The sequence below is a fragment of the Mesoplodon densirostris genome, chromosome 2 (genome assembly GCF_025265405.1).
Source record: "Mesoplodon densirostris isolate mMesDen1 chromosome 2, mMesDen1 primary haplotype, whole genome shotgun sequence".
Classification (NCBI taxonomy): domain Eukaryota; kingdom Metazoa; phylum Chordata; class Mammalia; order Artiodactyla; family Ziphiidae; genus Mesoplodon; species Mesoplodon densirostris.
Window position 1 is genome coordinate 84,870,279 of NC_082662.1, and position 25,730 is coordinate 84,896,008.

The 25,730-nt window shown below is 37.7% G+C and overlaps 1 protein-coding gene across 1 annotated transcript; it reads right to left on the minus strand.

Moving 5' to 3' along the window:
- Window positions 1-1,068: 1,068 nt before the first annotated feature.
- On the minus strand, window positions 1,069-17,094 carry GCLM (glutamate-cysteine ligase modifier subunit). The gene is made up of 7 exons (XM_060085359.1): window positions 16,882-17,094; window positions 12,893-12,958; window positions 11,528-11,612; window positions 8,153-8,212; window positions 6,975-7,177; window positions 5,792-5,906; window positions 1,069-1,771 (listed from the first exon to the last, which is right to left on the minus strand). Exons 1-7 carry the CDS (start codon window positions 17,005-17,007, stop codon window positions 1,602-1,604), a joined length of 825 nt encoding a protein of 274 aa, XP_059941342.1. The 5' UTR covers window positions 17,008-17,094; the 3' UTR covers window positions 1,069-1,601.
- Between the last annotated feature and the right edge of the window lie 8,636 nt (window positions 17,095-25,730).

The window sequence follows — 25,730 nt, forward strand, 5'->3', positions numbered from 1 at the left end:
CAAATTAAAAAGTTAACTATATACATTTAATAACATTACATACAATATAAAGGCTATACATAAGGCTTTAGGAAGCTCAAAGTCTAAAGTTTTAGCAAGTAAATCAGCTGATTTCACATTGCAATTCTAATGATCAAATTATCTAACTAGTAAACCACAAAACCTTACTTAGAACAGGAAAAGAGTCTTATTTGTTTATTTATCAATTTTTAGTGTATTTATTTTGAATATGGAACCACAGATCTTTTCCCTAAGTTGAAAAAACTTGGGCAAAATTAGTTTTATACATTAGTTACATATATGTGTGTGTGTATGTTATGTATGTGTGTGTATATATATAATTATCTTAGTTTTATAAACCATGTATTAAAATACATGGTTTAAAAGTATTAATTGAGATATAAGAGATTTTTAAAGAATTTTTCAAACTATTTGGGTTACAGATACAAATTTATAGAATTACAAAGACCTATAGTATATACCAAAGAGGTCACAACTTATTTATTTGCTATTTTCTGGTTCTTAAACTAATGAGGAATTATATTAAATGATCTACAGTCTCTTTTAGCTTTAAAGTTTGGGTTATATTGTTTTGATTTTAAACAGTTAAGACCATGTCTCAAAGTTATCTAAACAGACAACATGATCCTGAATTAAAGATTTTTTTCACCCCTTTTTTGGCTTTTAGTCCCCTGTAAGTCAGTTACTAGTGGGGAACAAATATTGCATATTTTACTCAACTGATTCTTAATCCCTGTGCTCCCTCCTCTCTCCAGAACCCACAGTGCCCAGCACATGGTAAGCACTCAGTACTTATTGAATGTTTTTGAATGAGTAGCAAAATATTAAGGACAGATCGTGAATTAAAAAGAATCTGGAGGTAACAATAGTTGCTTTTATAAAACCCCCAAACAATAATTTCAAAGCTCCTAGTCTCCTTTACACATTTACTTTGGTTTGTCTTTGTAATAACAGCAAGAGCAAATATGGCACAAGAATACAGGTTAAATCATTACAGGTAAACTGCAAGCAAGGACAAATAAAAAAATTTAAGCTTCCATTCACATATTGAAGAAAGGACTTTTATTTACACTACTAGTAGATCCCAGCTATTCCAGTTACTCTGAGATATAATCATCTTATCAATGACAGGAAAAATATCTTCCAGTATTTGTTTTAACAACTGTAATTAAATTGCTTAGTTATACTGTACAGAAAGAAGCAATTAATGAATTTTTTAGAAATAAAAAATATGTATATATATTACCCTGATGCCTAGGCCAAAATATATCTAACAACAAATTTTCTTGATTTCTACTGTCATAAAAATAAAGGAAAAATATATCGCAAGTATCTTCATTATAGACAATTTCAATTAGAAAACAATAGTTTAATGAAAACAATATAGTGGTTCATGTGAGTGAACTGATATGGAAGCAAGAGAAGTATTCAAACTTGATAGATAACATATTGTAAAATATAACTAAAGAATATCTGCCTCAATGACACATTTACAGGCAGTAATTAGATTTTTATACATCTCAATTTTATCTTATATTCAAGGAAAATACAGGTCAGTAGGTTATGATCCTAAATCGTAGTTAAAAACCCCTTCTTTTAGCTTGTAAGATGTAGCCTTTTGATTTGATAATTCCTCTACTTTTAACAATGACTGAATATCGCAGTAGCCACAGTGGCACCCACTCATGTGCTTGAATGTCAGGGATGCTTTCCTGAAGTGCTTCTTGGAAACTTGCTTCAGAAAGCAGTTCTTAAAACAAACAAACAACAAACAAAAACCCAAACTGTTAAACTTGAAAACAAAAGCACTTTACTATGTAGGTAAGCATTTAAATACAACAAAAGAAACACCTCAAAACTGAATATAAATTATACTTATCCTTAATGTGTGCTATGAATCTGAACCAGAATATCAGAAAGACCCAGACAGTTCTTTAGAAAGTATCTCTACTTGTAACCCAGCCAGTTTAATTCATAATTTCTGGTGAGTGGAGCCTGGATATTGGTATTTTTTGAAGATCTCTAGGTGATTCTAATGTACAGCCAGGGACAATACAGGAAAGTACAAAGAAGGAGAAAAAGTTACCCATAATCCTATCAACCAAAGATGGACCATTTCCATTGCCATGTATTTCCATCCAACTATTTTTCTGTATATATTTATGTATATATGTATGTATCTAGCCATATCTTAAAAACTAGAAATCATACTGTAGTTATAGCTTAATTTGCTTATTTTTTTCACTTATATTATGGATATTTTCCCATGAAATTAAATATTCTGTGAAAGCATTTTTAATAATTCTCCCAATATTATATTTTATAGATATAATTTATACATTTTCTTATTGTTGGTCAAAAAATTAGGTTTTTCCTAATATTTTGGTAATAAAAATAATACTTAATGAACATCCGTAAAATGCATGCCTGGCTATGGAACGACAAGGTCAAAGTACATTTTCTGAAGGCTTGATACATAGTATATTGCCAGCTGCTTTCCAGAAAGACTGTACTTTACACTTAATAGATAATATTGGAGTGCCAATCTTACCATATCCTCACTAGCACCAGCAATCATTTAAAACATCTTTCCCAGTGGTTATCTTTTAATCAGCATCTCCTTGATGAAATTATTATTTTCTAATTCCATATTTATACCTAAGCCCTCTACCATTACTCTGATCTGCCACTCCCCTCCTCACTTCCTCTTCTGCAGCCACACTGGCCTCACAGCTGTATCCTGAAATCCTCAAACATATTCCCACCTTGGGGTCTTTGAATCAGCCACTCCCTCTTCCCTGAGCACTCTTCTTCCAGATACACACATGGTTCTCTCCCTTCTTGCAGGTCTCTGATTAATGTACCCTAGCAGAGAGGCCTCCCCAACCATCCTATATAAAACAACAACCCCTAACCTGGGCACTCTTTCCTCCCTCAGCCAACTTTTCTCCATAGCATACACCACCATTTATCACATTCAACATTCATCTTAATTTGTGTCTCATCCCATCAGCATATAATTTCCATGAGGGTTGAGATTTTTGACTTGGTGCTATATTTCTAGTACTTAGAACAATGCCTGGCACATAGTAGGTGCTCAAATGTCTTTTGAATGAATCAGTCAATATGGAAAGATTCCACTGGGGTCAGAACCAACCCTATAGATAAGGATTAGGTGACCATCTATACAATATGATTTGGGAATGCCAAAGAACATGCCCTAAAATGAACTGCCGTGATATCTGAATAACATCAATAGTAAACTCTCAGTAAATATTAGCTACTGTCATGTGCCAGCCACTTTTCAGAGTACTTTATTAACTCTTTTAATCCACATGTTAACCCAAGAGATAGGTAATATTATTTCCCTTCACAGGGGGAAACTGACAGAGAGATTAGATAACTTGCCCAAGGTCACACAGCTAGTAAATGGTAGTTTTAATAAATGAAATGCAAATAGCTCTTGGAAAAGTAACATTAACGTGGATTTGTTTACCAGATTGTCTAACCCTGAGGGAATGCGGAATAACATAGATCAGATTTAATGGGAATGGTGAGAGGAGGAAGGCAAATAAAAATGGGAAAGTTCCAAAGTCAGAATCACCTACTTCACAATTTTACCCTGACTGTAGTTAAACTATTACCACAACTTCTAGGACAAAGAATAATGGAAAATAAACCTTTCTGAAGAAAAAGGGTAATTTTAGAACAGAGGAAGGCCTTTAGGTGACTTATAAACAAGATTCTATTTTAGATGACAAGCAGAGTTAAATGTTTTACAACTTGATCGCTTAAAAAATAAATCTGACACAAAGTCAGAGAACTATGCTATTCATTAGCTACATACTTTTAATTCAACTATGTTAACTCTTTAGAATCAGTAAACATGACAAAACTTTTAAGAGAATTGCTTCATTACAGATCAAACTGTCTGAAGATCCGTCTATAGTATATGCAGGATCAGACTATAAATTCTAATTAAAGGGTTTAGAATTAAAATTAAAAAGACATCCAAATGTCAAATTATGCCAGTAAAACAAAAACATTCTTCCCCCCAAATGATTAAATCTCTCTTTTCATTTATATGTGCAATATATTTTTCCATAACAATGATGTATTAGCACATAATCCACATGTCCACATTTAGATAATGTGGAAATAAAGTACTAGACACCTTAGTCTTTTCCTATTTCCTTTCCTACTGGAAAAAGGATAGAGTGTTTTTCAGGTGGAGGTGGAAGGGGGTACAGGACCACCCATCAGCTGTTGGTAACAATTACAGTTGGAAGAGTCCCCACGAGTAAACAGAAAAATGATATATTATTTGCCAACGTATAGAAAGTTAAAATTTCAATGGTTTGTATTTTAGAACAAATCAGCACAGCAATTCTTTGTTAGATTTTCACTAAAATGACCTTTTTAAAGAAAATGAATCTAATTACTCATGTGTGAAAGCTCTGCTGGAGGGGAAAAGTCCCTATGTCCTATTCTGGTACGATTTAAATGGAAACTGATAAGAAAGTACAGTTTCAGTCTGAATTACTACAATATTAATGTTTTAAGTCAGAGAGACAGTACAGTATGGTGGGGAAAAGGCTCCAAATTCAGCCAGTACCTAGATCTAAGTTCAAACTTTGCCCTATGCCAGCTGGGTGACCTTGGGTAGTTTCTTAAACTCTAAGGCTCTATTTCTTCATCCATAAAGTGTCTAGTTTCAGTTGCTGTAAGGATTACAGATAATCTCTCTGTGACATTTAGCATGATGCCTAGCATTTGAGAAAGAATATCAAAACTCCTCCTCCACTTCCTACAAAACAGTAAAAAAAAGAGGCTGAGGCAGACTGCTAATAAGGTATAAAGTCTTAAGAGGTTATCCATAAGCATCCTAAAAATAAATTGAATCAAACCACCTATATAATGCCATCTTTTTAGAAATGAAAGTAAAAACTGAATGTTTTTCTCCAGGAATCACCTATAAAATATAATTGCTTCCAATTTTTATTAAACTAGAACTTCTACAAAAATGTCATGGAAATTTAAAATTTTCACAAGATATCTCTCACTTAACTATACCAAAAATATTGTTTCATAGAGCCTGTATATTTAGTAAGTAAAATATGCTTAGTATACTTACCTCTGCTCCCTGAGAAACTGTAAAAAAACGAAAATGGAGCAGACAGCTAATAAAGTGTAAAATATTATCTTCCCAGCTTTCCAAGTTATCTTGTAAAATGTTGACAAAAATTATTCTACAAAAGGCAGACAAGCCATTCTCATTAATCAAATGTTTCTGATTAACATCAAGCATATGTCTTGATAGTAATGATTAATAAAATACCTAATCAAATACCTATCCTAAGATGCTTAAGTTTCAAATTGAATTTTATCTGCTTCTTTTTCCAGATATTTATCTTTTAATTAAGTGGCCCTTTGGTGCAATCTTTGCTACACTAGACAATATTATATGTAACACTATTTAGAATATCTTACAAGATCTTTTCTGTGTAGCTTTATATTTATAAACCTCAGCAGACTGGATGTTCAGGAAATGACCCCTTCACTTCTTTTCCCATTGGTACAAAGACAAAATTAAAGCTTTCTGAAACTAAAATAAAGGCATATATGTTTTGAACTAACTATTAAGAATAGTTCTAGGTGACAGCATTGTACCTTTATCACTGTACACAATTAAAAATTAAATTTTGACAAGTAGCTTCTTTTAAGATAAAAGCTCATGATCAATCTCTATAAATAAAAATCTCAGTCTTACCTTTTGGATCATTATGAGTCAAGAGCTGTATGTCAAACTGTTTAGCAAAAGCAGTCAAATCGGGTGGCATCACACAGCAGGAGGCAAGATTAACTTGGTTACTATTTGGTTTTACCTAGAAGTGGAAAAAAAAAATGACATCTCCACTAAATTAAGTACTACAAAAAGTAGAAAGTAATAAAAGGATTCAATTTTAGAACATATGAAATATCACATTCAACAGTACTTAAAGTTTATAAAATACTTTTACATGTATATATTTATTAATGTATGCTGTTCTGACTCATTGGTAACAGAGGAAGGAAAAATAGCTCTACAAGGGGGAAAAAGCCAATATATTACTACACTATTAAAAAAGTCTCATGCTTGAACCTGCCATCTAATACATCTGCCTTGGAAACTAACATGATTCTAAGTGGTATGGTTCCACCTGCAAAGGAAATATGTCTTAAAGATAGAGGATCAAATACAAATGATAAGTATGTTTAATGTTGAAGTATACAATATGGTTATTAATCAGACATTTGAAAAAGAGAAGAATCAGGTAATTTCTAATAGATGCTCTAGTTAATTTATAGATACATTTCAGATCATCTAAGTCTCTCCAACAGGATCTTAGCCACATTCTGGCTATCACCAAGCCAAAGGGACAAAGGGCAACTTTTCTCTAGGGTCTTCCTGCCCATAAGAAAATGAAAAGGCTGGGGAAAAATGAAAAGGAATAAAGAAAAATACAGAGAGTAAACTACTTGTAAGCAACTTCCCTAATCATTTTATAGGTTATTAGGCTAGAAGGTGGCAGTGATTGATTTATGACTCCTACTCCACATCAAGTTCTGTGAACAGAAGGTCTTATATATCTTTAAGTAACAGAGCAAAATATTTGTTATATATGATATTCTCTCACTTAGGAAATTAAAACCATGGACTAATAAAACCTAAAGGAAAACATAATATTTTTATCACATAATTAAAACTGAAGGAAAGAGCCTTAATTCATTTGGCTATGAATGCTTCATCACACACTTTCTAGTGTTATTGTCAAAGCCTGCTCCAAAACTCCCATATTTGGAACAGTCACCCCACAGTGGTGTCCACTATGTGCATGATGTTTAATGGGATGCAGCAAAGACTGTGAAAGACAGGCTCCTCCTGGACTGCTCGTGATCTAGACATCTTTTACCTGTGCCCACTGATACAGCTGTTCCAACTGGGTTTTGTCCAGATCAGAGGTACCTATAGCAACAATCTTTTTGCTGTGGACTAAGTTTTGTAATTCTTCCCAGTAAGGCTGCAAATGCTCCAAGGAAAGATTAACTCCATCTTCAATAGGAGGTGAAGCTATGATCACAGAATCCAGCTGTGCAACTCCAAGGACTGAACAGGCTGATGTGAAGGAAAACACAAAGAGGATAAATGTTTGTTACATAATAAAAACAAGTTGCTTCTAATGTCCTTTAAGTACCCCACTAAATTCTGTCCATATAGTTCACTAGTATTCTACATAACAGATTATTTCATTAGGTTTCATAATTTACCTGTCATTTAGAACATTTCCATCTTTTAAAAAAGTATAAAGTGCCCATTCATCTACTTGGTCTATGTGGCAGACACGTGGTTTTCTTTGACCTGCCTCATTCCTGGGGAAACTCACAACTACTACAGGTTCCTCTTTCTGAGGAACAGGCCTCCTTGTTTCCTAGGCCCCAGGACTTTTTGGTAGCTTCTGACCTAATAGTCTATAATTGGTAGGCATAGCAAAGAATAAGCTTGAGACTCTGAGTGAGAGACTGAATTTATGGTCTTAACCTATATACTAATCTATGCTTATAGATGTAGATAATCTCTTAATTTTTATAAAAATAATTTTAAGAGTTTATTTTTAATGATTATTGTTCACTCCATAGTTATATTAAAGAGCTATTTAGTTAACTGTTCAATGTATATAAATACTGGAAGAATATTTTAAAATATAAAACACTGAATAACTATAATGCCATAGTAACCTAACCAAGTGCTGAAAATCGATAAAAATGCTTGTTTCTGTTGTTGTTATTCTTTTGATATTTCACCTGTAGTACTAAAAGAGTTAAGAATATGATTAAGGAGAATTTCTATCTCTAAACGTATAGTTAACATTTAATTATGTTACATCTTTTACATTCCTTTTATATATCAAAATATGACTTTACATAAGTTGATGTGATTCTATAGAAGCCTTAACAAATTAGGCTAGAACTTTAAAAGATAAAATTGCAATGAGCTCATGTTCTTTTTTACCTGGACCTGAACACAAGATATAACTAATATACCTACACTAATTTAAAGTCCACATGAAAATAAAGTTGAAATTTTGCTTACCCATGTCAACTGCATTTCTAGTTGATGATGAAGAGTTTGATCCTACAATGAACAGTTTTGCTGGGTGACAAAGAAAACAAAACAGATTACTATATTTGAGTAACATTCTACTACATAGTAGTAATACTGCTAAAATACTAAGATGACAGATAATCCTGAATGAATTTTTTCCTCTCCTAGTTGCATTGTTTTATAGTTTTCATTTTAAGACCTAAAAGTATATTTCCACTGGAATTTTAAAATTATATGCTAGTTGCCAACAATAATCTGATTGTCAAAACAAAAAAGCAAATATTAATTTCCCCTTTATTAGAAGGCAGGGCAGATAAATATAGAAACTTATTCAAAATGTATATTTTTATGAATTAAACATTAATGGAGCATATTATTTTCTCCAATAAACTAAAGTCTATATAAAGCCTAAATTAGAATTGCTTATAATGAGAAGAAAATTGAAAGAAAAACCCCAAAACAGACAAACACTCCACAATCCTACCTTCCTAATATTGAATACAATCATTTTCATTTTTAGACGACATTACCTTCAAGTTCTTGGTCATACAAAGCAGAGTATATATTTTCTACTTCCACATACTTGGTTTACCCTTATGTAACAAATATTTTTACATCTCTATGCAGTATTATCTTAATTTTTTAAAAAAATCATAACAGTAATATATTCACTCTAGAAGTGAGGAAAACCTATAGGAGTAAGGGGAAAAAAACAGACAAACAAACAAAAACTCTACCAATAGTCTCATCACCGAAAGCAATTACTGTTTAGACTTTTATGTACTCTGGATTTTTCTATTCTTTCTTCTTTTTTTTTTTTTTGGCCGCATGGCTTTCGGATCTTAGTTTGCCAACCAGGGATTGAACCCGGACCCTCAGCAGTGAAAGCACAGAGTCGCCAGGGAATTCCCTGTACTCTGTATTTTTAATGAATAATTTTACACACTCATTTTTAATGGTGAACATTATTCTGTAACTTTGATAGGGTATAATTTACTGAATGATTTCCTACTTTTTGGACTTTTAGATTAGTTCCAGTTTTTTGTTGCTGAAATAAACATCTATGCTAACTTTTTTTTCAACTTTATGCCTGAAGCATTTCCCAAGGACAAACCGTCAGAAATGTGATTATGAGTCAAAGAATATGATCTGTTTTTTGTGAGTCATGTTCTATTTTATTTACCTCCTATTTTATAAAAGATTTGTATCAGTTTACCAGAGCACTAAAAGTTAGGAGCTGCTCTCCTAACAATATAGGATGCTATTAAACAAAACAAAACAAAACAAAACAAAATATATATATATATATTTGCTAATTTGATAGGTACAAAATATACCTGCCCATAACCACATTAACTGCATTTCTTTGCTTACCAGGAAAGTTGAGTAGTTTTTCATATTTATGAAATTGAGGCTTTGGCTTGATTTCAACTCAGCTTTATATGTATATATTTATGTAAACTCACTGTTCAAAAATCTAAATTTACTCAATAAATAGGTGGAGTAATAGGAAAGCAAAGAGGAGAATCAGAAAGGGGAATGGAGAGAAAACAGGGTTAATGAAACACCCTTATGTAAAGTGCCTGGCATTCAACATATACAACAAATTTTCCTTGTACAACATTTCTTACATTTGTCACTTCCTTTCTACTGCTAGACAATCTTCCTAAAACATTGCTTTCCTCATGTTACTTCTCTATTTAAAAGTCATCACAACTTCCTTACCAGGTGAGAGTCAATCTTCACCACTTTGCTCCAGCCTTAGCTCCTGTAATTATACTCTGTGAACACCCTCCCCATCACTATCCATCTAGCCATGAATTTGTGCCATTTGAAATGGTCTCCTCTCTCTGAAAGATGAGGCATTTTTAGGTAGGTGAAGAGAGGAAAGCTCTTGATACTTATCAAAAACCTCAAGCCTTCCAGGAACTGAGGACAACTTGTAAGAGCTCCAAGATGAATCTACACCATGATGAACTGCAATCAACCACAGAGAAATGTTGCTCTGATGTCCTTTCCAACACAAATAATAATGTGAAATTAACAGAAAGAAATGGGTTTTGTAGTCAGGCATACCTGGAAGGATTCCTGCTTCAACCACTTACTTGCTGTATAATAACTTTCAATTTTTTTTTTTTTGCGGTATGCGGGCCTCTCACTGTTGTGGCCTCTCCCGTTGCGGAGCACAGGCTCCAGACACGCAGGCCCAGCGGCCATGGCTCACGGGCCCAGCCACTCCACGGCACGTGGGATCTTCCCGGACTGGGGCACGAACCCATGTCCCCTGCATCAGCAGGCGGACTCTCAACCACTGTGCCACCAGGGAAGCCCAACTTTCAAGTTATTTAATGTCACTTGTGCAATGGGGATAATAAACCTACCCTGCAGAATTGTTTTGAAAATTATATGAAGAAATATAACCATAAATGTGTCAAGTACAGTGCCTGGTATAAAGCAAGATTCAACAAATGGTAGTTATTATTATTAGAGTCAAAAGACAATGCCCTATCTCATCTTACATGTTCATGCTAATAAGAGTAATAATAAAATAACAACAACCACAACACAACCACAAATGGTAATAAATAACAGCTACCTGGCACTTACTTTTGCCAAGCACCATACTAAGTGCTTCTTTTGTTATTTCATCTAACTTACATAGAAGCCTGTGAAACAGGTGTATCCCCATTTTATAGATGAGGAAACTGAGCTCAGAGAGGTTAAATCATTTGTTAGCCCCAGATTATATCAGTCAGTAATCCGCACATCCAGGAATTGCAGTTTAGTTAAGCTCAAGCATTTAATGACTATGTTATGCTGACTATAGGCTGAGGACAAGAACATCTTAATTCCTTGAGCTTAGCACTATCTCTGGAAAGTAGGAGTCATTTCACCTTTGTTGAATGGATAGAGTATGTATTTGATTTCGCTTCATGCAACTCGTTGCCAAGACTTCTTTCTCTGCTCCCAGGCAACCTCAGCCATTGCTCAGCAGTATCACACCAGGAAGGGAGGGCTTATGCTGGCTTTAGGTGGGCAATGCTCTTAAGTCTTCCCTTTATTCTTTCCATTTCCTACACCTTACTCTTCCTACTGCTCTGATGTCCTACAAATAAATTAATGAGAACATCATGAAGAGGTGAAGTTCTATTCTGACTCCATTGAAGTAGCCAATAGTGACCTCCTATAACTCCCTTTTTAAAGCTGACTTTAAAATTATGTTATAAAAAAATCTCTATATTTCCCACACTTAGTGATTGGGTTACTCATTACCAGAAGTAAGGAAAGGTTTAGTCCCATGCCTGACAAAACCTCACTATCATCCACTGTATAACAAAATGAACTGTAAAGGCTAGACTTTACCAGAAACTTTCATTTCTTCTCTTTCATCGGGATTTATCTTTTCTACTGCATGAGATACAGTACATTCCAAGACATCTGGAAACTCCTATAAGAAACACATGATATTTACAATAAATATAAAATTAATGTTTCTGATTAGCTATATATTTTCTACTGTCCATAACACTCTTTAGAAGCAGAGAACCCATAAAACAATAGAGTTCTTTACCTGAGGCCTAGATGGGCTTCATAACATTTGTAAAGCCCTGAAAAAAGGTAAAGTGCTGTGTGTGTGTGTGTCCATTTTCTGGGAAAAAGTGTCTCATTTTGATGAGATACTCAGAGGGATGTCTGACCAAAAACAAACGAATAAACAAACAAGCAGATTGGGCAGTATGTGAGGAGTTAGAACCACTAACACAGTAAGCGTTTTTACTCAGAAAAGAAACCAATGAAAAGTAAGTAATATTTTCCTTCTGGATACTGACATGTTAAAACACTTCCTATATATCAATCACAAACATTTTAAGCCAAAATATATTTTTTTCTGAATGCAATGGAAAAAAAGTAAAGGCGATTCCAATGCATAAAAATGAGTAGTTAATGAGTGAAATGATAAAATATTAGTACACATAAATCAGAAACACACTAACTCACATTTACAAGATTAAAACAAAGTAAACAGTGAGGATTTTCCCATGATTCTTGAGCATATTACAATGCCTGGCACATATTAACTGTTTACAAGTCATGCACAGAATGAATGGTCACTTCAGAAAAACAGAGACAGATAGAAGACATTAATGTCTGCCTAGCAGCCACAGAGTTACAAACCTGCAGTATGCTCAAGGAAACAATTATTTTCAGCATATGTCCTCTTCCATACTTTTTAAGTAGTCTATGTAATCTGTTGCAAGCCTTTGGCTAAGTTGGATTCCGAAGAGTGGTTTACAGACAGGTGTTTTGTATATTAACATTTATGATAATGGCCATATACTGACATTCAATGAAACACAGTTCTTTACTGTTTCGTAAGAAACTGATGTTTAAAAAATTATTTTTAGTGGCTATATTTTGGGTTATAGTCTATCAAAGCAATCTACTAACCCAAATTGTTTGATAGTCATTCCTCAACTAGACCAAATATAAACTGGAACAAAACGCATTTTGAGAAAACTGTGGTGGGACTCTTAGTAGCTTGTCTAGTTGAAGAGTTGACTAGAGTCAGATTTTCTCTTTCATGCTTAAGCCTACTGGGTCAGACTCACACCTCAGCAAATCAACCACAATAAGTTTCATGCTAATTGCCTGTTTGACTTCCCTATCAAACCTGAGGAAGTTAATTTCCTGCTTATTACATGATTTCTTCATTCACAGTTCACTCACCCTGACCAAATCTGTGCTAATTTGGGAACTCCACTCATTCAAGGTCTTCCGGATACAATCTTGAAGCTGCAAAAGAAATGCATTTTGAAACTGTTAATCATACGCTACACTTTTCTGTACTTCTACAATAAGACTGCATTAGTCTGTTTAGGAAAAGGAACATATCAATAGGAAATACCATACAAAAATTTTAATTCTATAAGGTTTTTGCTTCCTTTAACAAAGATTGATTTAGACCCGTTTTTATCCTACTCTTTTTTTTTTTTTTTTTTTTTTTTTTTTTGGCGGTACGCGGGCCTCTCACTGCTGTGGCCTCTCCCCGTTGTGGAGCACAGGCTCCGGACGCGCAGGCTCAGCGGCCATGGCTCACGGGCCCAGCCGCTCCGCGGCATGTGGGATCTTCCCGGACCGGGGCACGAACCCGTGTCCCCTGCATCGGCAGGTGGACTCTCAACCACTGCGCCACCAGGGAAGCCCTATCCTACTCTTAATTCTCAAATGTTCTTGACCTAAAGCAGTAATCTAATTATTTAAAAGGTATTTTTGTATTAATGAAAATTTAAGTAAACTTTTGAGACGTAAAAGCATTCATAAAGAAACAAAAAAATTTTCAAGAATAAGGTTTATAAATGGAGGAACTTCAAGCCCAGGCAACCTGACTAGAATTAACATTAACCACTATGCTATATTCCTCAAAGGCAAACAAATGATTCTCTAAGTGTGGCCAAAGGAATTCCTACATTAGACTCACCTGTGGTGTTTCTTAAACGTTCAAATTCCTGAGCTGCATCCTAGACCTCCTGAATCACTTTCTAAGGGCAGCAGAACTTTCATCTTAACAAGCATCCAAGTAATCAAAATGTACTCTAAAGTCTAGAAACCACTATATCCGTATCTTGCAGAAGTCAACTTGCATAAAGTCAGTCCTTAAGTCATTTCCTAACAGTTAGGTAGACCTCCGATCTGTCTTCAATGTTTTCTTATATAAACAAATAATTTTATTACGCTAACATTATAGTATTTTGTTAATTCATTAAAGTGTCTACTTATCTTTTATCTCTTATGACAGTGTATTTCCAACTTATTTAATAGTGGTCCAAAATAATAAGACATACACTAACACAGTGAGTAAGGACCTACGTACATATAACAACAAAAATTCATAAAGCAATATTTATGCTTACTACATGCCAGATACTCTGAGGGCTTCTATTATGAGTTAGGAAAAAAACACGCTTCTCCATGACTCACTGAACTGATAACACAAATGGGCCAACACTAGCAGTTTGAAATCACTGCCTTATAAATACCAAGGGCACAGTGCTTTGCATTCTGTGGACAATCAATGAAAAAATAAATGAGTAACGAGAAGTACAGCCCTGAATTGCAAAAGCACTTTCCTAATACCAACAACAGAGATTAAACTTCTGAACTCACTATCTGATCTATGATTGCTTATGATAAAAACTGACACGGGACTTCCCTGGTGGCACAGTGGTTAAGAATCTGCCTGCCAGTGCAGGGGACACAGGTTCGAGCCCTGGTCTGGGAAGATCCCACATGCAGAGGAGCAGCTAAACCTGTGCACCACGACTACTGAGCCTGCATACTGCAACTACTAAAGCCGGCGGGCCTAGAGCCTGTGCTCGGCAGCAAGAGAAAAGCCAGTGCAATGAGAAGCCCGTGCACCGCAGCGAAGAGTAGCCCCGGCTCACTGCAACTAGAGAAAACCCGCGTGCAGCAACAAGGACCCAATGCAGCCCAAAATAAATAAATAAATAAAATAAAAAACCATTAAAAGTAGTTACTACATCTTATTTAAAAAAAAAAAACTGACACAAGCACTTTATTGCTTATATCTCAGTACAGATAATTACAATGGACAACTGGTTTATCAATTTAAGAGCTCAGAGTCACCTACTTAAGATTTATAGTCTAGGGCTTCCCTGGTGGCACAGTGGTTGAGAGTCTGCCTGCCGATGCAGGGGACACGGGTTCGTGCCCCGGTCCGGGAGGATACCACATGCCGCGCAGCGGCTGGGCCCGTGAGCCATGGCCGCTGAGCCTGCGCGTCCAGAGCCTGTGCTCCACAACGTGAGGGGCCACAACAGTGAGAGGCCCGTGTACACACACACAAAAATAAAAGATTTATAGTCTACAACAGCAATTCATGTGCTAGCCACAATAACCCTCATGAATCCAATTTACAGGGTCTATATCTTTATGAAAGGTATATTTGTAATCAAATTTAAGTCAGTAGATAAAAATAAGTTGATAATCATTCTAGACAGAATTACAAGTCAATATTCTTTGAAAAATTAATAAAAATTGAGGGAACAGGACCAACTAGAAGTTAAGAATTCTATCAGGTGCTATGGCTCAAATCATGGGAGAATTTTTAGAAATTTTCCTCTGGAATGATGATTAATTTGCATAAGGCTTTTCTGATGAATTTCTCAATTCATGAAGATAAGTATATTTTCAGAGTGTTTGCTCCCTTCTGTCAGGACAAATCATGGAACAGCCCAATGTTATAATACTATGATAAATTCATTGACTATATCACAAACCTAGTAATTTTTAATCTTTTATATGTTATCTATATTGACTGAATATTAACCTTGTACTTTTTTGTTCTCTGCTCTCTTCATTCTTATTATACACACATCTCATAGTATCATGGAAGATGAGTGTCATGATAATTTAGTGTATCATTAGATCTGGGGTTGTATACGAGTTTAAAAAATGCTACATGATCAAATACCCTAACAACAAATAACTGGTCAAAATAGTCCTATAATGGCCCATTTTAAAAACAAGATTTGATTTCATAAAATTCTAGTGGAACAAAAAATCTGGGCAGAGATCATAGAATAATTAAAAAAAAAAAAACAAACATTAGACTAGAAAAGACCTTTTAGGAAATTGAATGATCTCTCTCTACCCAATGTGCAAATTTTCTCAATAATGAGTGATTTATTCAGTTTCTTTATTCAATGAGGTTAAACTGTTTCAAGTAGTGTATCCCAATTTAGAGCTCTGGTTGCTACAAAGCTCTTCTTTACATAGAAACAAAACATGCCTCTCTATTATAATCAAGCTGTCATGTTTTCTCTACATATGCTATCATATCTTCAAGTTTTCTCAAACGTTTTAAAGTTTCTTTAGTTTTGGGTCCCTCTTACGCAGCACCCAAAGTAATATACACAAATCACAATTCATCTTTTGAACGATGTTTCTTAAACTGTGGTGTGTGACTCATTACTGCATTAAGAAATCAAGTTTTTAAAAATTAAAGTAAGAGAAAAAATCAGAATTCACAGTATATAGTAAGGGTTAAAATCTTTTCATGAAACTCGTGTGTTTGTGTGTGTGTGTGTAAACCATGAATTGGACTGCCAAGGCAAAATGCATTTTTTTTTCCCACTGGGTTTGCAGTCAAACTGAAAACGGCTACTTTAGCATGTGTTGAGTGAGATAAGAGAAAGAAAATTTCACCCAATATTATTTACGTGCAAAATGCTGTATTGAACCATCAGCCCTGGAGAAATTAAAGGTCTAGTATAAAACACAGAAGTATTTATCTTTGGCAGAGAATAGCACAAGTGAGGGTGGTTTAAAAAAAACAAGAGAGACAAACTGAGCTGCATCCTGGACACAGAATATGGTATGGATTCTGATTCCTACTAAAGTTACAATCAAGAGCACTGACAGAGGCGGCACTGGGTGTGAAGATGCACCTGCCGAATTTTTAAAGACGCTGTGCCCCCAACAGTAGGTTCGGATGCGACATCGCGCCGACAGCCGACCCAGCCTCCTCCGGCGGGCGGAGCCCAGGTGCGCGCTTCTTCCGCGACCACTGCGCGCCCGGAGCCCGACCACCCGCCCTCACCTCCCGGCGCCTCCCAGCCTCTCGGAGCCGCCCGGTCCGGCCCGCGCGGCCTAGCCCAGGAGCCCTGCGCCTCCGCCGGCACGCACGCCACCCTCACCTCCTCGCTGTGCGTGGACGGGCACTTCTTCCGCAGGCGGCCCCAGTTCAGCAGGTTCCCCGTCTGCAGGTGCAGGGTGCTGGCCCGCGCCAGGAGCGCCCCGGCCGCGCGGCTGTCGGTGCCCATGGCAGCAGCCGACGGACCTGGCCCGGCGGCGACGGGGCAGCAGGCGGGGAAGGAGGCCCCCCGTAGGACGCGGCGCCCGAGGCCGGAAAGCAGAGCGCGAGGCTGTTCGCCCCGCGCGGCGGGACCCCGGCCTGCGCTCGGGCCCGAGGGAGGCCGGGAGGCGGCAGGGCGGCGGCGGAGCGGCGGCCCGGGAAGGACGCGCTGGTGGCTGCGGCTCCTGCTACTGCGGCCGCCGCGGGAGAGTTGACTCCCAACTGAAGAGTCGTTTCCTGGAAGACAATGACTAAGCAGAAATCGCGGCGGAGAAAGTGCTTCGTAACTGTTACCCGTCCCGCGGCAGGGCGGGCGGGGCGCACCCACCAGGCTGCGGGGGCGCCGGCCCGCGGGTGATTAGCCCTCGGCCTGTGGCCGGCGTGGCGCCAGGCGGAGGGCTGGCGCAGTGCGGAGAGAGAGCAGAGAGCTGGGGGCGCGCGGGGCGGGGCGGGGACGGCGGCCTGGGGCCCGGCGCTTGGCAGGGCTCCCCCTGTCGGTCAGAGGGCGGCGCGCCACCTTCACCTAATACCTCAGACTGCGCTCGAGGTCTCACCTCCCAGCCGACCGGCAGTCACGCTGGTTATACCCCGAGACATCTCTTTAAAAAGAGAAATTAGGGGCTTCCTTGGTGGCGCAGTGGTTAAGAATCCGCTTGCCAATGTAAGAATCCACGGGTTCGAGCCCTGTTCAGGGAAGATGCCACATGCCACATGCCGTGGACCCACTAAGCGGGGCGCCACAGCCACTGAGCCTGCGTTCTAGAGCCCCCGAACCACAACTACTGAAGCCCGCGCGCCTAGAGCCCGTGCTCCGCAACGAAGTAGTAGCCCCTGCTCACCGCAACTAGAGAAAGCCCGCGCGCAGCAATGAAGACCCAACGCAGCCAAAAATAAAGAAATTTAATTAAAAAAAAGAGAAATTACTGAGGCATTGACATACTAGCCGGTTTCAGTTCTCAGAAACGAGCCTTAATGTACAAGGGCTCCTTTCTCCTTCAACTTTGCTTTGCTACCCACTTATTGGTTCATTTCCTTTCTCAAGGGCTTTCCCCCGAAGTGCTCATTTTTCTTCAAGTCCATTAATTAAAGGTCTATTGATTCACACCATTTGCTGGCCAGTGTGTGAAGTCAAAGAATAAGACAATCTCTGCCCTTGAGAAGCTTAAACTCCAGTTACAGATACAAGGCCTCAGCATATGAAACAATGAGTAATAATATAAGAATATTGTAGTTTCCACATGAGTTCAGATTAAAGAGAACGCTTAAACCGGTGAGATCAGGGAAGATATGACCCATTCCCTTACAGGTGGTTGTGATTCTTTACTCCTATTAAATTTCATATGTAGTAGACTTGGTATGAACCTCAAATTTAACATTTATTGAGCATTCCTCAACAAATTTTTGCTTTTGTTGAGAGTAATCAGATATACTAAAAAGCAAAATGCCATTAAAAAGAGATGAATTGGGGCTTCCCTGGTGGCGCAGTGGTTGGGAGTCCGCCTGCCGATGCAGGGGACACGGGTTCGTGCCCAGGTCCGGGAAGATCCCACATGCCGCGCAGCGGCTGGGCCCGTGAGTCGTGGCCGCTGGGCCTGCGCGTCTGGGGCTTGTGCTCCGCAACGGGAGAGGCCACAGCAGTGAGAGGCCCACGTACCGGAAAAAAAAAAAAAAAAAAAGAGATGAATTGCAGTTAGTAAGAATTAGAGGAGGGGTGTAAGAGGTTAGAAATTGAGCCTGATCTTGAGTAAATATTGGTAGGCTGAATGAAGGTAAGAATTCATTGAAGATAAGGGTAATCCCAGAAGCAGGAACAAACATGGGCTATTTTAATTAATGTAAACATTTGATTCTTATGCTGCATTTCCTGTGGCATCATTTCTTGACTTTTTTCATATTCTCTAGTACCATGCAAATAATACTTGAATAAAGCTTAGAGGTTATACCTCCTAATCTATTGAACTTATCTCCTTGCTGGCGATTTATATAGCACACTGGTCACTGACATAAACCCGTATGGCTTTCAAATCAGACTTTGCCAGGTACTGGTTATTTTAACTTAGACAAGTCACTTAGTTTCTGTGTTTCACTTTCTCCCAGTCTCGGCAGATGACAGTTTAAACTACATGACATTGCTGATAATTGACTATTTTTGATCTACAGAAATGTCTAGTTCCCATGGTTCCACCTAATACAATATCTACTACATTAGGTAGGTGTGAAGAACTAATGAGAGAACTTATGAAAGCCCTTAGTACAGTACTTGGCTCATAGTAAATGTTCAGTAGGTGAGAGCGCTTAGAACTAACGCCTCCGGTCTTTCCAGCTTACAATCCAGTTCTCACAACACTGGCAAATTCATGATGTAATTCAGAGCAACATCACGTCATGTTTTTAAAATTTACATTTTTAGGGGAATTCCCTGGCGGTCCACTGGTTAGGACTCTTGCTTTCACTGCGGGAGGGCCCAGTTTCCATCCCTGGTGGAGGAACTGAGATCCCAAAAGCTGCAGGGCACCGCCAAAAAAAAAAATTTTACATGTGTGAACTCCTTTACTCTTCACAGCAACTCAGATAGGTAATTTGTTGAAAATCTCAGGTAGTACTGAGTGTTGGGGCCTCAATCAAAACCTAGATCCTCCATCTTCAAACTCCTTACCTTTCCATACTACAATTTATGCTACATAAAGTGTAGTTATTGAGGTAATTTTAATTCTTGAATGTGTATGTGCATGGTTTATATGCTTTTTGTGCTTGTACAGCTTTATTTTACAATATATTATACTTAATGAAACCCTTGCCATGACATCATAGTTTTGGGAGAAAAAACCTTAATCGTCTAAATTTATTTGGTGACAAAAACAGGGACTGCAAAATCAGAAGAATTTTACTATATAGTTATTTTGAATGAGTCTTTTTTCCCCCTGTCTATGGAAGAGGAAAAAATGCTCAGTATACATTTTGTTTTTAGATACTTGAAAATTCTTCTGCAAATGCCTGTAAATACGAAGAGTCACTAACATTGATTGCCCTTTTTTCATTCTCCTTGACCTTTCCAGGATCTGATACTACTGTCCACGCTCTCCTTTAAAAACCACTCTCCTCGCTTAGCTTGAAATAAACTACACTACATGCGAGAGTTTCCTCACCACGTTTTTTTTTTTTTTTTTTTTTTTTGCGGTACGCGGGCCTCTCACTGTTGTGGCCTCTCCCGTTGCGGAGCACAGGCTCCGGACGCGCAGGCTCAGCGGCCATGGCTCACGGGCCCAGCTGCTCCGCGGCATGTGGGATCTTCCCGGACCGGGGCACGAACCCGTGTCCCCTGCATCGGCAGGCGGACTCTCAACCACTGCGCCACCAGGGAAGCCCTCCTCACCATGTTTGATCACAGAACACTTTTAAAAATTATAATGTGCTGTTGGAAACCCAACAGAGGCTCATGAGCTGTGTTTAGATTTAAACAGACAGCAAAAAATGGTCTCGTAAATAAATTGTTGTAGGAAGTGATCACATTTTCATTCATAGTCTATATAAGAACAAACAAAATTTGAAAAGTAAATTTTATTTCACCTTATTATGGGACCACCTGGTACATTTTATGCTTAATCAGGTAAAATTGATTTAAATTCTCAAATTTTGTTTTAATTTTTAAAATTAGTGTTACCACATTCAGGAGTCACTAACTGGCTCATGGCCACTCTAGAGGTGAAGGGTTTTTTTTGTTTGTTTGTTTGTTTTTGCGGTACGCGGGCCTCTCACTGTTGTGGCCTCTCCCGTTGCGGAGCACAGACTCCGGACGCTCAGGCTCAGCGGCCATGGCTCACGGGCCCAGCCGCTCCGCGGCATGTGGGATCTTCCCAGACTGGGGGCACGAACCCGTGTTCCCTGCATCGGCAGGCGGACTCTCAAACACTGCACCACCAGGAAAGCCCGAGGTGAAGGTTTTTAAAAGGATTTCTCTAGGATATTTTTGAAACCCAAATTGTTTGGAAATAATACAAAGGTCACTATTTGTCACACAATTTGGAAGAACAGACCAGTGGTTTGGAATAGAAAGAACATGAGCAAGTGCAGAGGAGTGGAAACACCCACAGCATTTTTTTGAAGATAGGAAAGGGAGGTGCCTACCTTGAGCAGAAGTACCCCTTAAAGGTGAAAGGAATGAGAGTGTGGTTAATGGAAGACCATTATCAGCAAGCTGGGGCTTTTGGGTTTAGTTTAAGAAGACATTGACCTTGAGTAAAGCAGAGTCTTGACTCCAAGAAATAAATAAGAAAAAAAGAATCTATATTTAAAATAATATTCATTTACTCAATAGATATTTCTTACGTGTCTATTATAATACTTGTCAGGTGCTGGACTAGGCACTACAAATTTAGGGTGAGCAAAGTGTGACTCTATCCCTGTCCCCACGTAATTTACAGTCCAGTAGAGGAGGCAGACTTTAGTCATATACTTAAAAGTAAATGTAAAATTCTACTGTGGTTGTTACTATGAAGAAGGGGCACAAATATTATAAGTCTACAAGTGGTATGTAAAATGGTAGTGGGAGTGATTCAACGCCAAGAGACCAGTGTGAAGACTCTGGTAGTCACCTAAACATAGGTTAGTGAGAACCTGGCCCACAGTGAATGGAGGCTGTGACGATGCATCGAAACGGAATAGATGTGCCTTCATTTTGTCCTAGTTAGTGGAAAGGAGAGAAATCAGGTTACCATGGTGGGGTTAGAAAAACCAATAAGATTTACTTAAAGCAAACAAAGTAGAAAATAAGGTATGGAGAAAAGTCAGAGAGCCAAAACGTAGTAATTAGCCTTTAATGTTATTTTTCCATATCAATAAGAGCACAGAAAAACTGATGAAATCCTAACACTCTCTGCCCCTCATTTATCACATCCAGTTTTCAGGTGTGTGTGCAGTCACTTTATGATAATTATCTATTACTTATCAGATTGTGGATTATAGGCTGTATCCAAAGGAGTGATCTATTTGTTCATGTAGACAGTATTCCTGATAGTACAAATCAAGTGCCTGGCATGTGGTACATGCTCAATAAATATTTGTTGAATGAATAAATGAATGAATGAGTGCTATTTCTGATGATTTGTTTCAGAGCTGGGATGAGTGTCCACATATTGGTTATTCTCTGAGGTCACAATCATCCAGATAAATCATCCTCATTCTGCCACTGCTAAACTATTACTGTAGCAGCTGGAACCTAAGGGAAAGAAAGGGCCCAAAGCAATCCCCACTTTCCCATTCTCCAACCCTGGCCTCACTTCCCCCTCATCCATAACGCTGCTGGGGAGTCTAGGCAAAGGAGGGGAAAACAGTCCTTTCTAAGAGAGCAGGCAGGTGGGCGATTTCAAATGGGTTATGCCTGATAGAAAAAGGGAAGTAGAATCAGTCATTCACAGGCCTTATAATGCACAGGACCACAACATCCCTGGAAAATAAATGGCATAAATTGATTTATTCAATCATTCAGGAAATCTTATTGAATATCTAATGTGTCATCTAAGAACTTTTCTAAGGGATTTGGACTGGCTCTTCAAGATAGAGATGTTCCTTAATTTTAGTACATAAGATGTACAAAATAAAACTTTAAAATGATTTCAAATAATATTTAAGGTTATGAAGAAAATGAAAGGATATTGTGATGGAGTGTATGGGAGATTGACAATCTTTATAACAATGCCTATAATCTGTTCATTTCTATGCCCAGGCATTGTGCACTTTAATTGTCCATTATAGCTTCAACTGTTACGTTTTTCCATTACTGGGAAGAGGAGAGCTAGGGTCAAGTTACTTCTACCAAGGAGAGTGAGCAGATTTTTAATGAGGCTGTGTAGAATTATTTTTCAGAAGGTCAGAAGGCAGTACTTTCCTGAGAGTCTCTCTGGTTTTCAGGTAGGCGTCGCTCACCTTCACAAAGCAGGTTGGACCCATTCTCCTGATACCAGACAACTTGGCAAGAATTCTGGGCAGCAGGCTCCTGAAATTCCAGTATTTCACTGTGAGTAGGGCACAACACTCACAGACCACTCTGGTAAAATGACCAACTATCTTCTGGAAAATCCAGACATGATGTTATCTAAAAATGAGGATTAAATGAAATTCTGGTCTTTGGAGTCATTCAGAACTAAGTTTGGTTTCCTTTCTTATCTCTTTCTTTCAAGGCATGGACTCTGGAGCCAGACTGCCTGGGTTGGAATCTCAGTTCTACCACTTAGCAGCTATTTGACCTTGGCCAAGTAACTTAACATTCTGTATCTTGGTTTCTTCATCTGTAAAATGGGTACAATTTTAGTACATTGCTCATGGCAATTCATGAGAATTAAATAAGTCAAAGCCAATAAAGCTCTAGAATAGTGCCTGAAACATATTCAATAAATGTTAGTTATATATGTGTTTTTTGTGTGTTTAACATAAATGTGAATACACTATTATTTTATGCAATTTATTTTAAATTTAATTGTATATACATGTATATAATTTATTGAATAATTATATATACACATATATATGTATGTAGGTCAGTACATAGATTTCTACTTCATCTATATTTTAAAAACCTTGTATTCTATTATATGAATGAATATACTATAATTTATTTATTCTCAGTATTGATGCCCAGGTAGGTTGTTTTCAGGTTTTTACTAGAATAAACAAGGTGGCCATAAGCATCCTTAGTACTTGCCTCTTTATACATGGGGGAATATTTTTCTTGAATAGATAACTAAGTGTTGTATTGCTGTCCTGAAGGGTATGCTTATTTTCTTCTTTAACAGCTACTGCTGAACCAATTTACACTCAAATCTAAATTGCATAAGACTACTCATTTCCTCCCATAATTTCCAACACTGGATATTATCAGTCTTTTCAATGTTTGCTAATCTGATGGGTAATAAGTGGTATCTCATTATTCCTTGATTACTAGTAAGATATTTGTTGTTTTATGATATATTGTGATCATACTCTATATAATTTTGTATGCTTTTAAAATTAATATTGTATCACAAGCATTTTCCCCGTGTTATTATACTGAATTATTTTCTAGTCTCTGTTAACACTCAGATAAGAATGTTGCTAATTCTTGTTTTTTTTTTTTTTTTTGGTCTTAGAACATGTTTAATCAAGGCAGCTCTCACATATCTATTGACAGTATATAACCTCTTGAGACAAACAAGCTTTTAGCAAGAGGTGATGTAGACAGTTAAAAAAATCCACAAGCCAAGTTTCTTCTCTCTTGGTTCCTGTTTCTGTAGCAATTCCAATGGAGCATGTTAGCTAACATTGCATACCTCTTCATAAAGCACTGGAGGCTGCTGCCATCCAATTACTGAGTTGGTGGTTTGCCAGTGGGACACAGACCACAGTACCTCGCAGCTAAAGGAATTCAGTGCTATGTTATTTGATAATGTGCTTTGTGGTGAAAATCTTAAATTGCCACGTAATCCCCAAATTCATCCTGGGGTGCCTTCCTGTATGACATAGCCTGCAAGCGCAACACTGTAATTAATTCTCAGAATCCCTTGCAAGCTCTTATTCTAGGTACAAATTATATTACATAAATTCCATGTACTAGTTTTGGATTTCAAAGGTGGAAGTGCGACGGAGGGCATCTTCCTGCATTGTCAGCTGTTGAATTTTGCTGCAGCCATGGTCTGATGTCCTATACCCAGCTTTGCTGGGGTCAGGATGTCAGGGAGGCAGTTAGAGCCACTTTCTGATCCCTGGATCACAGTGATGACGATTCCATGGCAACCTCGTGATTGCTCATCCTTCTTATTGTGGCTCAGGAGCAGCTAGCTCTCCTGGAGAGACAGCTGAGCAGTGTCACTGTGTCATTCCTAGAGACCCGGTCCAGAGCTTGTTTGTCCAACCTTCAATTTTGTAAGCACCTAACTTCCTGAATTAAATATCTTCTGCTTAAATAGTGGTTTCTGTTTATTGCAATTGAACCCTGACTGATACCATTTCTGTTCTTATAATCAAATTTAAATTGTGTTACTACTATGAAAAAAATGTACTACTACGTTGAAAATGTAATACAAATTTTTTTCTCATCTCTGGCAAACAAATATCACTTTATAATTTCTAAGTGTACATTGATTACAAGTGTTTACACATTTGGGCAAAGCACTAACTTTAGTTTGCAATTATACCCACAAAACCACACCCATAAGTATGATACACATATTTTAAAATTATTATATGAAAATATAATAGCTGAGTTCTAGAAAGATTAAAAATAGGGAAAAACTCAATTCTGATGTGCATTTTTGAGGGTTATATTCATTGATAGATAGATGAATGACAGATGATACTAGCCAGAGAAGCATGTACTAGAATAGTTGGGAGAGCAGGAACATTACATCAGACAACCTTAGTTCAAACCTTGGCTCCAACACTTGCCAGAAGCATGTGTTTGGGTAAGTCTTTTATTTCCTTGAAGCCTTGGTTTTCTCATCTATAAAATGGGGGTAATCCTAGCACCCAACTCATACAGTTGCTATGTAAATGAGAGAAATATATATAAAATTCTGAGCATAATGTCTAGCCTCAATAAATGTTAGCTATCGTGGAAATAAACTACTTTTTTTTGCATGATTTACTTAGAAAATACGAGACTATTAGGACAAGGAGTCTAAGAGTTTCTGGCAAAGAAACTGTACTTATTCGTTTCTAGTT